Source organism: Nansenia antarctica (genome assembly GCF_963989245.1).
Source record: "Nansenia antarctica genome assembly, chromosome: 16".
Taxonomy (NCBI): domain Eukaryota; kingdom Metazoa; phylum Chordata; class Actinopteri; order Argentiniformes; family Microstomatidae; genus Nansenia; species Nansenia antarctica.
The window spans coordinates 1863876-1881671 of NC_137686.1; the positions used below are offsets into that span (position 1 = coordinate 1863876).

The following is a 17796-nucleotide window of genomic DNA, read 5'->3' on the forward strand; positions in this document are numbered from 1 at the left end:
CCAATATAGTGAAAATACCACCACTCATCCGTGATCAGACTTAGCTGGGGTGCTGCCGCTCAAGAGTATCAAATAGAGTGCAAAAAAACTGCATCTGCACACTCAAATCTGTGCAAAAAACGATGTTTATTGCGAGCTTTCGGTCCCCAGGCTATCGGACAATGTAAACAACAGCTGTATGACAAGTTTGTATGACGCAGTTTGACGAGACTGAAGAGACGCACAATGCATTTTGGGGATTTAGTACCCCAGTAATGTCCAGTCATATCATACTTAAATAATTGCGAAACTCTAGTATACATACTCAATTTCTCGCATACTCAAATCTCGCATACTGTACAGTGTGAACGCTCTCGCATACTCAAATCTATGTCATATCTAGTATGAGTAGTATGCTAGTATGCTATTCCGAACACAGCCAGTATGTAGGTAATGGACCTATCGCTAAGCCACGCCCCCTTTGAAAACTGGGACAAACAAACAAAGCTTCACTGACAGTGACTGACTGACCGACCGTGACTGAATGACATTCAATGACTTACAATGGTGGGAGTTGGCAAATTTCTGATTTCTGATTTACCACAGCAAGTAATATACTTTTAAAAAGAAAAAAGCGAGTTGTTTGTCCGAGTTTTCTGCCTGTCGTGACTTTTGCTGTGATATGATTGGATACTTTCTATTTTGGGGTGTGGCTTAGCGATAGGTCCATAGGCAAGATAAAATAAATTGACAATAGTACAAGACATAAGTGAGACAATTGGACAAGTGACAAGTTGTGGGAGACAAATAAGACAGGGTACAATTAGCAGTACAACATTAGTTACAAAACGAGTTACTACACAGGTAGAAGATACTGTCTCCACATTGTCTCAACCCAACACCTCTCTGTCTCCTCACTGTCTCAACCCAACACCTCTCTGTCTCCTCACTGTCTCAACCCAACACCTCTCTGTCTCCTCACTGTCTCAACCCAACACCTCTCTGTCTCCTCACTGTCTCAACCCAACACCTCTCTGTCTCCTCACTGTCTCAACCCAACACCTCTCTGTCTCCTCACTGTCTCAACCCAACACCTCTCTGTCTCCACCTTGTCTCAACCCAACACCTCTCTGTCTCCTCACTGTCTCAACCCAACACCTCTCTGTCTCCACCTTGTCTCAACCCAACACCTCTCTGTCTCCTCACTGTCTCAACCCAACACCTCTCTGTCTCCTCACTGTCTCAACCCAACACCTCTCTGTCTCCTCATTGTCTCAACCCAACACCTCTCTGTCTCCTCACTGTCTCAACCCAACACCTCTCTGTCTCCTCACTGTCTCAACCCAACACCTCTCTGTCTCCTCACTGTCTCAACCCAACACCTCTCTGTCTCCTCACTGTCTCAACCCAACACCTCTCTGTCTCCTCACTGTCTCAACCCAACACCTCTCTGTCTCCTCATTGTCTCAACCCAACACCTCTCTGTCTCCTCACTGTCTCAACCCAACACCTCTCTGTCTCCTCACTGTCTCAACCCAACACCTCTCTGTCTCCTCACTGTCTCAACCCAACACCTCTCTGTCTCCTCATTGTCTCAACCCAACACCTCTCTGTCTCCTCACTGTCTCAACCCAACACCTCTCTGTCTCCTTACTGTCTCAACCCAACACCTCTCTGTCTCCTCACTGTCTCAACCCAACACCTCTCTGTCTCCTCACTGTCTCAACCCAACACCTCTCTGTCTCCTCACTGTCTCAACCCAACACCTCTCTGTCTCCTCACTGTCTCAACCCAACACCTCTCTGTCTCCACCTTGTCTCAACCCAACCCTTCTGCGGGCGGCTGTGGTGCAGGATGTCGTCGTCTAATGGATGCCGCCGTCTAATGATCGCAAGGTTGGCAGATCAGTGGTTCGAGCCTCGGTTGGCCACATGTTGAAGTGTCCTTGGGCAAGATACTGAACCCCAAATTGCTCCCAGTGAGCGGGCCAGTGCCTTGCATGGTAGCTTGCTACCATTGGTGTGTGAATGGGTGAATGAGAGGCTTTGGATAAAGGCGCTATATACAGTAAGTGCAGTCCATTACCTCTGTCTCCTCTCTGTCCCCACCCAGACCCCTCGGCCTGATGAAGAAGTTTGAGTTCAACCAGTACAACTACAGGTTCCCCCACCCTGTGGCTGCCTTGCAAGCCAACCTCACCAAGGACATGGACAAGTACAGCAAGATCCACTTTGACTACGCCAGCTTCGATGCACAGGTCTTCGGCAAGCAACCACTTATGGCACCCAACCAGGACCAAGACATCTCTTCACACTTCCCTGACTGTGAGTTTCGCACATTTTATTAAATTCAAAAAGGAGAGAGAAAAAAAAAATGTATCGGCTGTACCATAACAGCATGTCATGGCACATTAAAGGGATTTTTTTTCTTTTTTTTTTACACGTCCGAGACACGTCCAGCTTCTGTTGAGAATGTTCTCTGTATCAGGACGACGCAATGTAAAGAAATCTGTCGCAAATAAAGTCAGCATGAATAAGAAGTAGATGGATATATTATTACATTATATATTATTACAGTTATATTTATATAATATTGTGGAATCGTACAGTTTTCATATCCTGACATTTTTTCAACAGGAGGCTTTCTCAGTTGAAACACTGGCGGATTATGTTTTCACCTACACAGTATAACAAAACAACAACACAAACGCGTTAAGCTTGTTGCACATTGACTGCGGCACATGACTGTATATCTGAAGGGGTCCTATACATGATATAGAACTGTCTATTCCTTGACTTCTGTGTAAGCTGCTGTGTGCTGTCTTGTTCCACAGCACCTCTACAGTACCCTGGCTTCCTTGGTGTTCCCGTCCCCCACCTGTCCACCCCTGGAGGACACAGCCCATCCAGCCATTACAAGAAAGGATGCGAGGGGCTCCAAGGCACGGTGGCGACCACCGCCATCCTCAACCTCTCCACCCGCTACCGGAACAACATGGAGGCCGTCATCACCGGCCAACCCCTGGCATCCGCCACAAAGGTAATCAAATTAGACCACTTGGAAAGGTATTTAATATGGTCATTCTAAAGCAACTCTGATTTGTGTATAAAAAGGAGAAGGAAAAAAAACACATCAAAAGACTGTTTTTGGCAAAGGGAGCTGTGTCTCTGGTGGCAGGCATACAAGAGGTTCCCCCCCCCCTATAAAGCTTTAATGTACACAAAAGAAAATGTGTGTAATCACATCAAAAGAAAAAATACAATCCGCCTTCTTTCTCAATTACAATTAGACCCATTTCTGTAAAACATGTGGTCATGCATTTGTTTTTCTACTTTTAGGGTAATTTGCGACAAAAACTGCCTCTATGAAAGTGTTTCTTGCATGTCGCAGATGGTGGAAGATATTTTGCTTGGTGATATATTATGTAGGATAAGATGGGTTTCTATCAGATGGTCTATAAAAAGTATTTCTGTGAATTAAACCAACCCATTAAAGCACTCATTAGCTGAAATATTGTATTCACACAAAATGAAAATCTCCCTGATGTTTTAAATGTGCACCGTTTAAAACCTGGCCTCTTAAATCACCTCCTACATATCTACCGGGGAAAGACCCGAAACAAATTAGTTTTATCTTCTGAAAATTGTAATCCTCTCCATACAAGTCATACCTACCCTTACTAGGCATTTGGTTTGACAGCCTGTCAACTCATGTCTCAATACTAAATGAGTCCTCTCTTGTAATTAAAGACAGAATATTGATCAGATTCTCTGATTGATAGATGATTCAAGGTCTCCACACCTACACAGCACAGAACCCTGTTTGGATCCCAGCTTGATTAGCTAAGAATGTGGCGCCGTACCATGTACCAACCCACTGAATGAATAAAACAGTGTTAGTTTAATCAAGTTAATCATCTGCGCTCTTCTGCAGTTGACTTCTCTTGGAAGAGTGTCTGATTTACTGTACATACAAACTCAACGGGTGTTTTCATCTCAGAATGACAGCAACGTTCAATTCCCCAGATACTCTATGCTATAGATACTGTATGCTATAGATACTAGATACTCTATGCTATAGATACTAGATACTCTATCTATGCTATAGATACTAGATACTCTATGCTATAGATACGCAGCAAGTCTTTTCTCTTTTCCAAGAAGTAACAAAGGGGGTGTTATTATGATAGCCAGTTTGCACAGATGCCTTAAAAAAACATTGTATCTGAAAGACAGGTCAATTAGATATGGGTAATCTTCCTCTTTAAAGTGACTCTTGTTGATCTTTGATCAAATCACTGTTTAGGAGGGTGATATTATTAATACACATAGGATAGGGTGCTGCTTGTTTCAAGCAAAACATTACCGATTAAAAGAGAAGAGAATCATGGAGTGATCTATAATCAGACACAAGTGATGAGTGTATTTTATCAATCTTACATATGATATGTAGTACACAATACACAGTAATTCAGAATTAGATTGGGAAAAGTTGGAATGTGTCAAGCTCTGAACCATTGAATCCAGAGTTGTAGAAGGTCTACGCAAAGACACCCAGGATGAGGAACACCAGGGCGTAACTCTGGGTGACTGGTAACTCTGGGTAACTCTGGGTGACTGTGTTGACGGGAATACTTTGGGTAATTGAGAGATTGACAAAATCCTAACATGAGAGACACAGGGCCCTATTATGCACTTCTTAACTTGCCGTCTTAAGTGTTAATTAAGACGCACCGCCAGGTTAAGACCTACCGCCACCCTTATTATGCGCTTCATACGCGCTACTGCTATTATGCAGGTGTCGATAGGCGCCCACACATAAGACGTAAAACTCCCGTGCATATATTGCTCATTGTGGGAGTGTTCATATGTTAATGAAGTGCACTAGGCGCCCCTGCTATTATGCGACCTGACTTTGCTCCTATCGCTAAGAAGTGGTTTGAAAAGTTCTTAAGTTTAGACTTCATGCACGTTTTGAAACACGAGCGCGCCTCCGCGGTTTGCGCATGCATGTGGGCACACATGAACACGCACGTGGCTCCACGGCAAGACGTCAATTACGGTCACAGTATAAATGCTTTATTTCAGAAGGTAGAGGCAGAGAAGCGTGCTGACCTCCTTCTTAGGACTTCCATAATAGCATAGCGCTAATGACTCAACGCAGCCGGTTCTTAAAGGGAATGGCACCTGGCACGCTGATTGGGTTGATTGAGAAGACGCCCAAAGCACACCCATGACTAATTTCTTTGCTTAGCGCCGGGTTTTAGGCGCCCACTACCGCACGCATAATAGCAAAGTGGCCTTGACCACGCCTCCACGTCTTAAGTTTAGATCTACCGCCTCGTCTTATTGATGAAGTGCATAATAGGGCCCACAGTCCGTCTTGAAACCTTTTCATTTTCCTCTCCTGTCACCCAGATTAGGTCCCCGCATGTCATCACACCCATAGATAATTAAAGTGGACAGTCTCATGCAACGTCCATGAACATTATCCTATTTAATTAATTTGAAAGGCTCTCCTTTCCTTTGTTGCTAAAAAAAATAATGGAATATAGGGTTTAATGAGACATATGCGTTGAATAATTGGTTAGACAGGATTTCATTTGTCGACAGGATTTCAGCATTTAATGAGGTAAAACTTTTAATGCTCTAAAACCTCAGCGGTAAGCACACATAGCGTTTTTTTTGCATGGAATGAGTAACACATCTGTCAGTGAGAAAACTTATGCTACATTAAGCTTTTTAATTTTTGTTTTAATGGTGATGACCTAAAACCAGCAACCCCCAGCTGCCATCTTGGTTGTGTGTCCTAGAAAACAGAAAACAGATGACACAGCTGCCACAGAAACACTATACACCAGTGATCATTTTTGTTCAACAGGAATTAACGCTGGTTTAACGCTGTGGAACGGTGTTAGATAATCACTTCATGTCTTATGTATGTCTAATAATGTATATTTGAGGTGCATTTAAGTTATTTTTATTTGGAATTATTAGATGTTGTAGAATTCCAATTGGCATACATTGAAAGCACTGCATTTTGGTTCTTGAAGTCATTGGAATATGACTAACTTCTATTTTGATGAATACAGAGACTGGTACTGATACAGGAAGTTTTCACCAATGATTTGTTGTGTCCCCGGGTCATCTGCCCCATCATCACTACGGCTTGTTGTGTCCCCGGGTCATCTGCCCCGTCATCACTACGGCTTGTTGTGTCCCCGGGTCATCTGCCCCGTCATCACTACGGCTTGTTGTGTCCCCGGGTCATCTGCCCCATCATCACTACGGCTTGTTGTGTCCCCGGGTCATCTGCCCCGTCATCACTACGGCTTGTTGTGTCCCCGGGTCATCTGCCCCATCATCACTACGGCTTGTTGTGTCCCCGGGTCATCTGCCCCATCATGAGTGTGACCAATCAGCTTCTCCTCCTTCAGGACACACCCATCCAGGTGGATGAGAACGGCACTCTGGACTTGAGTATGAAGAAGAGCAGGGAGCAGCTGAGAACGACACCCAAGATGCCTTTGGGAGACGCCCTGTCCCCTCCAGAGTCCACTCTGTCCCAGGGTGGAAGTATGCTCCTCAGCCCTGCCTTCTACCAGGCCCTGTGTGACCCAGACACCTGGGACACTCCTCTCAACTTCAGCAATGCTCAACACATCATGCAGGACAAAGAGGTAACGCCACATGAGAAACCACAACATCTCCAAGAAATATACAGCATGTACAAGATGTGTACTATAATAAATATACAGTATATACATTACACAAGATGTCTACTATAATAAATATACAGTATATACATTACACAAGATGTGTACTATAATAAATATACAGTATATACATTACACAAGATGTCTACTATAATAAATATACAGCATGTACAAGATGTCTACTATAATAAATATACAGCATGTACAAGATGTCTACTATAATACATATAAAGTATATACATTACACAAAGATGTCTACTATAATAAATATACAGTATATACATTACACAAGATGTCTACTATAATAAATATACAGCATGTACAAGATGTCTACTATAATAAATATACAGCATGTACAAGATGTCTACTATAATAAATATAAAGTATATACATTACACAAGACGTCTACTATAGAAGATGGAGATATATAGGAGATGGTATACTGTATTAGGTGAACACATAGGAGATGATGGGATATACTGTGGTAAATGTACACTGTCCGTGTCCCTTTACCCTTTACACTGTCCGTGTCCGTGTCCCTTTAATACCCATTTGATAAAGAAAGTATTGGCACAGCTGTTGTTCCTGGTATTCCACGTTTTGGTTGATTTAAAAGGCTATACTGTATATGACATACTGTATATGACATACTGTATATGACATACTGTATATGACATACTGTATATGACATACTGTATATGACATACTGTAGATGCGCGCTGTATCTAATTCACCGACAGCATCTGGTGCTCGTAGAATCTTGTCCTTGAAAAATAAAAAGTAAAGCTGCATGTTTTACATCATGGCTATCCATCATAAATACTGTGTGGATTAAATATGACTTTAAATGGATGTATGGTTTACTGTAAGTATCCTTAAGCATAATCACCCTACAAGGGCTTGTGGGTTAAGAGTATTAGGTGGGCATTTTCATTGAGAATTCACTTTTAGGTCATTGTCCTGATCCTGTTCAAGACTCAAGACGATGACAGGGTGTTGTGACCTTAAAGGGTCTTTAAAAGGGGATGTCGTTGTGTCCGTCAGCAGGATGATTTCGACGAAGCTTCTCTGGAGGACCAAAACTACCCTGGAGACTCAAGCATGTCCAGCTCCAGGACCAAGATGCTTTTGAGAGAAGCTAAGAAAGAGTTGATGAGGTATAATGTCATGTTAAAGGATCGTGGGTTGTGTTAAAGAGGAGGAATTAGACGTAGGGCATCTTTATTCAGTCATCTGCGTGTATAACGGGTATTGCCCTTTAAAAAAGTCAATGGACAGATGGTCATTCATAACAAAAGTGTAATTCCAGACCAGTTTGCCTAAATAGGGCAGTGTATTGTGAGTGAGATAAAGCTCACAGCCATTCTCTAGACATGATCTATCCTATTACCAGCTATCCCACTGCCCATGATATATTACGTATCGTTGTGACTGGTATGTCTGCAGGTTCTTGTGGAGAGGAAATGTATCTTTTTAAAAGTGAGTTTTTACGTGTACGTACATCATCCTCCCTCACAATATGAGCTTACAACTCTTAACTTCCTAGTTAGACTCTGCATGTTCTATTGGTTAGGCTTTGCAGAACTACTTTTTAAGTAGGACTGAGTAGTTTACATGAAACAATTAGAGTTTAAAGTGAGCACCGCACCACACACCGACATAGGAACTATTTTCTGTCACAACCAATGTCATCACGGACATGGCTGAGCTGAATGTTGGGGGGGGGGATACAGTTATTCTACTAAATTTCCTGCAGTACTAACTTTCCACCGATGCCACTCAATATCAGGTCAAAATGTTAGCGCCACTTCAAATCAACTGCAGATACAAGGTTTCCAGGCTAACGTAAGAACATGATTCTTCTTGTGTGGCAATAATGAATTGTGTGGATTTATACACTAACCAAAGCAGTGAACCTACAGTGTGAAACTGAAACAATGTGAATTCCAATTCAAACTGAGCATTGTATCTGGACTCACAAGACAGTATATTTCGAGGTTGCCTGGAAACCCACTACCTGCAGTTGTTTTAAAAAATATATAAAAATAATTGAAGCCCTAGTTGATGCATGTAGCATGTCTAAGTTCTTGTGTTCCCTGCTGCAGCTGCCCAACCCCAGGCTGTGATGGTAGTGGCCATGTTACAGGAAACTATGCATCACATCGAAGGTAATTTACACATTACACATTAGCACCAACTTGTAAATAATGGCCTGTTTCAAGCTAACAATTGGGATGGTTTCTATTAGTGAGTATTATATACTGCTTAGACTGACATTTTTAAATGTGTTCTGCACTCATTGGACTGTATATCAGTCACCCTCAGACTGGAATTGAATTTGCAATGGACTCTCTGCTCTTTTTCTGTTTCTGTGTCTAGTGTCTCTGGATGTCCCCTGGCTGACAAGACTCTCAAATCATTGATGGCAGCCAATTCTCAGGAACTAAAGTATGTGTTGTGAGTCACTGTCTTGTGTTTTTTTTATAGACTTTTCAGTAACCTGTTTGTAATTCACCTTGGTGTACATTGTGTGCTTTTTGTCCAACATAAATCCCTAATTAAGACAAAGACATACTGTACTGTACCTAAGGAGTGTTGCATTACATTACATTTTGTCTTCTAAATATGATGTCATTGTCACCAGCAGTGTCACTCAAGAGTCACTTGCCCTCTGTGTGTCGATCTGCAGGTGCCCCACCCCTGGCTGTGATGGATCAGGTCACGTGACGGGGAACTACGCCTCACACAGAAGGTAGAGAGACAGAGAGAGACAGAGAGAGACAGAGACAGAGAGAGACAGAGAGAGACAGAGAGAGAGAGAGACAGAGAGAGACAGAGAGAGAGAGAGACAGAGAGAGAGAGAGACAGAGAGAGAGAGAGACAGAGAGAGAGGGAGAGTGATGGATCAGGTCACGTGACGGGGAACTACGCGTCACACAGAAGGTAGAGAGACAGAGAGAGACAGAGACAGAGAGAGAGAGACAGAGAGAGAGAGAGACAGAGAGAGAGAGAGGGAGAGTGATGGATCAGGTCACGTGACGGGGAACTACGCCTCACACAGGAGGTAGAGAGACAGAGAGAGAGAGAGACAGAGAGAGAGAGAGACAGAGAGAGAGAGAGACAGAGAGAGAGGGAGAGTGATGGATCAGGTCACGTGACGGGGAACTACGCGTCACACAGAAGGTAGAGAGACAGAGAGAGACAGAGACAGAGAGAGAGAGACAGAGAGAGAGAGAGACAGAGAGAGAGAGAGGGAGAGTGATGGATCAGGTCACGTGACGGGGAACTACGCCTCACACAGGAGGTAGAGAGACAGAGAGAGAGAGAGACAGAGAGAGAGAGAGACAGAGAGAGAGAGAGACAGAGAGAGAGGGAGAGTGATGGATCAGGTCACGTGACGGGGAACTACGCGTCACACAGAAGGTAGAGAGACAGAGAGAGACAGAGAGAGACAGAGACAGAGACAGAGAGAGACAGAGACAGAGAGAGACAGAGAGAGACAGAGAGAGAGAGAGACAGAGAGAGAGGGAGAGTGATGGATCAGGTCACGTGACGGGGAACTACGCGTCACACAGAAGGTAGAGAGACAGAGAGAGACAGAGAGAGAGAGAGACAGAGAGAGACAGAGAGAGAGAGAGACAGAGAGAGAGGGAGAGTGATGGATCAGGTCACGTGACGGGGAACTACGCGTCACACAGAAGGTAGAGAGACAGAGAGAGACAGAGAGAGACAGAGACAGAGACAGAGAGAGACAGAGACAGAGAGAGACAGAGAGAGACAGAGAGAGAGAGAGACAGAGAGAGAGGGAGAGTGATGGATCAGGTCACGTGACGGGGAACTACGCGTCACACAGAAGGTAGAGAGACAGAGAGAGACAGAGAGAGACAGAGACAGAGACAGAGAGAGACAGAGACAGAGAGAGACAGAGAGAGACAGAGAGAGAGAGAGACAGAGAGAGAGGGAGAGTGATGGATCAGGTCACGTGACGGGGAACTACGCGTCACACAGAAGGTAGAGAGACAGAGAGAGACAGAGAGAGAGAGAGACAGAGAGAGACAGAGAGAGAGAGAGACAGAGAGAGAGGGAGAGTGATGGATCAGGTCACGTGACGGGGAACTACGCGTCACACAGAAGGTAGAGAGACAGAGAGAGACAGAGAGAGACAGAGACAGAGACAGAGAGAGACAGAGACAGAGAGAGACAGAGAGAGACAGAGAGAGAGAGAGACAGAGAGAGAGGGAGAGTGATGGATCAGGTCACGTGACGGGGAACTACGCGTCACACAGAAGGTAGAGAGACAGAGAGAGACAGAGACAGAGACAGAGAGAGACAGAGACAGAGAGAGACAGAGAGAGACAGAGAGAGAGAGAGACAGAGAGAGAGGGAGAGTGATGGATCAGGTCACGTGACGGGGAACTACGCGTCACACAGAAGGTAGAGAGACAGAGAGAGACAGAGAGAGACAGAGAGAGACAGAGACAGAGAGAGACAGAGAGAGAGAGAGACAGAGAGAGAGAGAGGGAGAGAGAGACAGAGAGAGACAGAGAGAGAGAGAGGGAGAGTGATGGATCAGGACACGTGACGGGGAACTACGCGTCACACAGAAGGTAGAGAGACAGAGAGAGACAGAGAGAGACAGAGAGAGACAGAGACAGAGAGAGACAGAGAGAGAGAGAGACAGAGAGAGAGAGAGGGAGAGAGAGACAGAGAGAGACAGAGAGAGAGAGAGGGAGAGTGATGGATCAGGACACGTGACGGGGAACTACGCGTCACACAGAAGGTAGAGAGACAGAGAGAGACAGAGAGAGACAGAGAGAGACAGAGACAGAGAGAGACAGAGACAGAGAGAGACAGAGAGAGACAGAGACAGAGAGAGACAGAGAGAGACAGAGAGAGAGAGAGACAGAGAGAGAGAGAGGGAGAGTGATGGATCAGGCCACGTGACGGGGAACTATGCGTCACACAGAAGGTAGCCTGTCTGATGCCAATAAGAGGCCATGAATAGAACTGTACTTGTGTTTCAGTGTTTAGTCCCATTATTAGTACAAATTCCCTTTATTCATCTCAGGCATTTCAGAAACACTTACTGTACACCTGTGTTACAGAACAGTACAGTATATTTACAAGACCAACATCTTTGTAGATAAAAACATTTCTAAACTGATTGATTATGAAATGAACTTGGATTGGTCAATGACAGGCTATGTGAGTGTTAGGGTGGATGGAAGAGTTTGATGTTAGCCCTAAAGAAGTGTCCATTATTGTTAAACCGTATTGTCTCTAATCATTTTTAGTTTGTCAGGATGTCCACGTGCCAGAAAGTCAGGCTTGAAGCTTACACCAAACAAAGATGAAAAAGATGACCAAGAAATGAAGTAAGTTCGGAATCTTGTCTTTTCTCAATTGGAAATGTTGCTCTGTTGTTTTTGTTTGTGTTACCCTTCTCAGATTTGAACCGAAACATTGTTGGTGTTTCAATTTCAACTAAAGTTGAAATCACATTGTAAAGAGAGCATTATCCCTGAAAGCCATTAAGTTATTCAAAGGAAATTGTATTTCAGATCAAAACATTTGTTTATTATCTTCTAAGGATTAACAACATGTTTATTGTATATACCGTGTACGTTTCATGTTTTGTAATGTATTTTGTAGTCGTCTTTATAGAATATATGGCTTATCTCTCTTGTATGAGTGCTTTCCTTGTAATTACGATGGTTCTATATAAAGACAGGATGAAACCCATATCAAAGGTCAACTATGTGACAGTATGGTGGTCAAAGCATTCCACTCAAGTGAAGTTTAATTATTCTCAATGCAGTTGTCTCTGAAATAGTGTTATTGAAAAAAAAATAATGTAATTGATTTGCTGCTTAAATCAAAGTCTGGTTTATGAGTCTTTGTTTACTTATACATCTGGACACCGTTCTTTTCTTTTTTCCCATTTTTTAATTACTAATGCAGGGACACTAGAGCTTAGGAATTAGACTGGAATAGATCTCATAGACATTAAGGGGGGGGGGGGGGAGGCAAACCTACAGTGCAGCTGTAATGTTGCTAGATTATTGTAAATGGTGGGCCATATGGCATGTTTCCATTGTCCTGATGCCTTGCATCTACCTGTGGTTGTACTGGATGAAGTAACAGGACTGGGCTTGTTGTGTTCCTCTAAGTGCAGCTACTCTTATCCAGCAACAAAGTGCAACAGAACAGCTTTCCACAGCAGCACTCTGCTGTGCTGCATGCTGCCATTCTGTCATCTCAGGCAGTGTGTCACCTTTACCAATAAGGGACGGGGTCCGCAACCTCAAAATTGCATTCTTTCACAGGATGGGAAACATGTCAATTATGTGTAATTCGTGTCACTCCATTACTGACCTGTAGAAAATAGACCTGGGAATGCAATCACTGTACGTAACTCTTAATGATATTCAACAAGACTTATGTTTTTCAAGTACTGTACAAACACAAACAGACTCAATACTATTAATTCATCTGAATATGATTCTATGGAAAGTTTGCGTGGATTAGCAACTTGACTGATATGATTATTTGAGCCTGATTTTAGTTTTGTTGACTGGATTTTTTAATCAGCATTTGGTTGGATTAATCAACGTAATGGTTTGACAAATCTTCCGGTCTAGATATTCATGTACTGTAAAAATGATTTGCTTTGAGCATGTATCAATTTTCTATGGTTTTAGGGGGTAATTCACCACAACCCAACAAACAACATAACATTTTAACCACACTATAAAGAGGTGATCATTTAAATAAAAATAAAAAAAATAAAAAAAAATAAAAGAAAGATCATTCTGATTTATAATTACTAAATAAACTGCTTATTGACTAAAATATTGGTCTTCAGCATAATTTGAACAAGACTAAATGCCTTTCACTGGGACTTCTGCACTATATCAACCATGACGCCAATCGCAGTACCGAGTAAGACAGCAAATACTAACAAACCTGACTCTGTGTTTGTCTCTGTGTAAGGTGTCCAGTGATTGGGTGTGATGGACAGGGCCATATATCGGGCAAGTATACGTCCCACCGCAGTGCAGCAAGCTGCCCCCTCGCTGCCAAGAGACAGAAGGAGTCCTCCATCAACGGACTGCCTTTCCCCTGGAAGGCCTGCAAACAGGAGCTGCCCCACTGTCCCCTGCCAGGCTGCAACGGTCTGGGACACGCCAACAACGTGTTTGTTACTCATAGAAGGTGAAGCCGCCACACAGCCTCCATTTTGTGTCGAGCTAAACTTGTGGCTTGGGGCCTACACATCTGTAATCACTGCACTATGTTTTTAAGTCAATAAGCTTGTCAGTTGTCAGTAGGATATCTATGGAGCTTGTAGGCCAAAAGTCCTTCTATTTTGGGACCATACAGTATCAATGGAGGACTGATTAAAAAATTCAATATACTCACTTTCTTTTGATTCACTTGAACTGTCGATAAACCCTTTAAGTGGTTCAGATTTGTCCATTACCTTTTCACTAAGTCCATTGTCTCTTTGGTTTTAACTAGTTTGTCTGGCTGCCCGTTGAATGCTCAGAGTATCAAGAAGAAGCTGACGGGAGAGGAGATGATGACTATAAAGTTGAAAGCCAGCAGTGGTAAGCTATTCCTAACATGTTCCTGGTTGTGGTCATGTCAACAAAGTTCAGATACTTGAGCCTCACTTGATTTGGTTTGCTTTGTACAATGGAATCCAATAGTACACTCTCAACAGTGCAGACTCCAAGCTAAATCAAGCACACCTAAAATACTTCAAAAAATACTAAAGTGTTTCACCTGGTGGTGTCCTGTATATTTGCATTTAATGTTTAGACCTCCAGTGAGTTGGTAGACTAGAAAGAAAAAAAGAAAGATTCTTATTTGGTTCAGCAACAGGTTTGACTTGATTTGCGTTCTCTATTTTCAATCCAAGGAGTTGAATCGAACGAGGACATGCAACACTTGGACCACGAAATCAAGGAACTGAACGAATCCAACCTGAAAATAGAAGCTGACATGATGCAGCTGCAGACCCAGGTAAGCATCAACATGAAGTGGATGGGTTTAAAAAACTGTGTTAGAAAAACTGTTTGAGATTGTTGGCCCATTCAATAAGTTTGAATGAACTCCTCTCTCCCGAAAGCAGATTTCATCGATGGAATGTAACCTAAAGACAATAGAGGAGGAGAATAAGATGATCGAGCAGCACAACGACAGCCTTCTAAAGGAGCTGGCCCGCCTCAGCCAGGCTCTCATCAGCAGTCTCTCAGACATCCAGCTGCCTCAGATGGTACAGTAACAGTACAGGCCTTGCCTGCATTCAATTCTACAATGGACATGGCGTTCTTAGTCAATATCATTGACATCAAAGTTGATTTACTAACATTTGAACATGTTTGTCTTTCAGGGGCCCATCAGCGAGCATAATTTCGAAGCCTACGTGAACACATTAACAGATATGTACAACAACTCGGAGCACGACTATTCTCCCGAGTGCAAGGCTCTCTTGGATAATATCAAACAGGCTATTAAGGGCATCCACATTTAAGCTGTCAAGCTACCAAGAGGTGTCTTTGACTTGGGAAAAAAATGACACTGGATAGTTGTATTTGTCTGGAGAGTGATGGCTTGGCTGCATGTATAAGACAAGGCTTTTTGGGGAATGTAAATACTGCACTGAGAAGATCACCAGCCCAGATTTGTAATGTTTTTAACGCTTCTGTATTCACTTGATATGTTTATTCCGGTGAGATCTTTACCCCCCTTGCACTTAATTATTTTGTATGGTTTGCTTGATTTTAAATCTGTATTTGTTATTCTTTGTCATTCTTATATTATTGCTATTTATTATCTTTGTTCGTCAATGTATTTATTTCAACATATTTTATTTATTTCTATTATTATAAATGCTTAATATTGGGAAATCCGTGGACTAATTCTGCACATTGTAAATGACATTGAAGCACATAGCAGTTTCAATCATAGCTCTCTTTCGCCATCTAGTGGTGGTTTGTCCACTCTTACTTGCAACACAATTTGGATCTCCCATGAGGATAAAACATTTACCCAAATAATCCTGTATCTACATTTTTCAATTGTTGCTTTTTTTCTTTCTATTTGTTATTCAAACTGAATGTATGGTTAGACATAATGAACGCTAAAGATCAAAAATGCAATGCTACTGTACTGTACATCACTTAATCCAATATGTTTAACGCTGACTGCAACTGGGGAGTTGCATTCAGCTCTTAGGAAAAATGCAACATTGTTTTATTCAATTCAGTGAACTGAATGTCAGATTCAACTTTGCATAATGTGTTACTAGATTAGAGCAACTGACAGCACTAAGAAAAATCGAAATACACTTTGTCAAGATATCTTTTACTTTTTTCTTAAATTATATAGATATTAAACTGCCTTCTGTGCACACACAAGTGTGTGTGCATATATGTGCCTAAATGTAAATGAATACATAAACTATACAGTACTCTGTTTTTGTGGTAGGACAGTATTATGTGGATGGTGTCTAATTTATTCTACAGTACACTTATTTTCCAAGGAGAACATGTTAATGACTGTTTAAATGCCATTTCAAATATTGAAACATCGTCTCAGTAGCTGTTATCTCAAAGTCAGGTCTTGAAGTATCACAGGTGAGAAGTGTTAGTGTTTTTTTTCTTTTTTTGTCAGCATGGAAAAAACAAGGTGAGGAAGGTGTTGTAGCTAACACCACCTGTAACACCACATGTACTCAATGGTAGAATGGTATCATCTTCTCCCTTTTTACCAAAAGAAACACTACATTTTGTTTAATGATATACTGGTTTGGGCATTTTGTTTCCTGTATGTCACACATTTCAAAATCTACCCTGGAAGGCGTTGTTACTTCTAAGGGGTCATAGTTATCACACACCAATGGTGTCTGTAATGTAATGAACAACTGTCAATCATATATGTTTTCAGTTGAACACTGACACTTATGGTAAAAACAGACCAACTTGTGATATTGGTAATGATGAACTGTTTGTTTGATTCTCCTTTCTTATTCCATTGTGAATCAGTTGCACTTTTTCTTTTGTATTTCTGTTGGTTATATTGCCCTGGGATTCCAGAAAGAATGACACTTTCTTCTTGTTTGTGAGCCATTGCAAGTGATGTCACAATGTTACTATTTTTGAAGTTTGCATGGGTTCATAGTTTTAAATAATTGAATTTGACTTGGCCTATACTCTTCTTTCAGAAGAAAATTTAAGAAGTGCATATCTGCAAAACACAACCAAATTAACTACACTTGTTGAGATGAAAGACTTTATTTTATCCAAATACACTCAACACATTTAAAGATCTGAATCAAACATTTAATCATGTTAATTTATTTATAATTCTCAACATTTAATTCATATTCCACACATTGTTTGCTCAGGAAGTTTTGTGAAGAATATTTATTTTTCCCTGTTAGTATTTGGTGTTTTGTAATGTGAACTGGATTCTTTTTGTGGAATGATATTAGTATGATGAAACAGTTGTATTTTTCTTTTTCCTTTTCATTAAAACGTTATGCTTTTTCAGTTCAAGTAGTTTGTAAATTGAAAGTTCCTATTACTTTTACTATTTCATAAGCAGATATGCGCTGTGTTGTACAGTTTGTGTATGGTAGAAATAAACTTTTCAAATGGTTTTGTGATTTTCTAACATAACATTCAACAGATGTCTGTGCTGCCATTAAGCAATGCAGAAACACATTGTTGTTAACACAACAAATACATTTTAATTCACTGTAACTATTGCTCCTAAATGGTGTACAATGAAAACAGGACTCCACTCTGATTTACTTTAGCTATAACAGTAGCAACATCCTGGTCATATTCATGAACAAACACATAATCCTAACTTCCTGCAATGTTTTCACTCTTCATTACTACTCCTACTGTTATGTAGGTTCATCAATATCAGTCATCCATGTTGGTGCCACCTCAGTCATCCATGTTGGTGCCACCTCAGTCATCCATGTTGGTGCCACCTCAGTCATCCATGTTGGTGCCACCTCAGTCATCCATGTTGGTGCCACCTCAGTCATCCATGTTGGTGCCACCTCAGCCTTCCATGTTGGT

At 41.9% G+C, this 17796-nt stretch overlaps 1 protein-coding gene across 1 annotated transcript in view; it reads left to right on the forward strand.

Moving 5' to 3' along the window:
- st18 (ST18 C2H2C-type zinc finger transcription factor) overlaps positions 1 to 15233 on the forward strand; it is a gene marked incomplete at both ends in the record, with an annotated part of 55583 nt that extends 40350 nt beyond the window's left edge. The window contains 13 exons of the mRNA XM_080546539.1: positions 2057 to 2303; positions 2813 to 3018; positions 6416 to 6658; positions 7739 to 7851; positions 8800 to 8862; positions 9074 to 9142; positions 9384 to 9446; positions 11989 to 12069; positions 13688 to 13909; positions 14216 to 14304; positions 14619 to 14722; positions 14829 to 14975; positions 15093 to 15233. Coding sequence (XP_080402665.1) covers positions 2057 to 2303; positions 2813 to 3018; positions 6416 to 6658; positions 7739 to 7851; positions 8800 to 8862; positions 9074 to 9142; positions 9384 to 9446; positions 11989 to 12069; positions 13688 to 13909; positions 14216 to 14304; positions 14619 to 14722; positions 14829 to 14975; positions 15093 to 15233 — 1788 coding nt within the window. The remainder of the gene's footprint in view (positions 1 to 2056; positions 2304 to 2812; positions 3019 to 6415; positions 6659 to 7738; positions 7852 to 8799; positions 8863 to 9073; positions 9143 to 9383; positions 9447 to 11988; positions 12070 to 13687; positions 13910 to 14215; positions 14305 to 14618; positions 14723 to 14828; positions 14976 to 15092) is intronic.
- Between the last annotated feature and the right edge of the window lie 2563 nt (positions 15234 to 17796).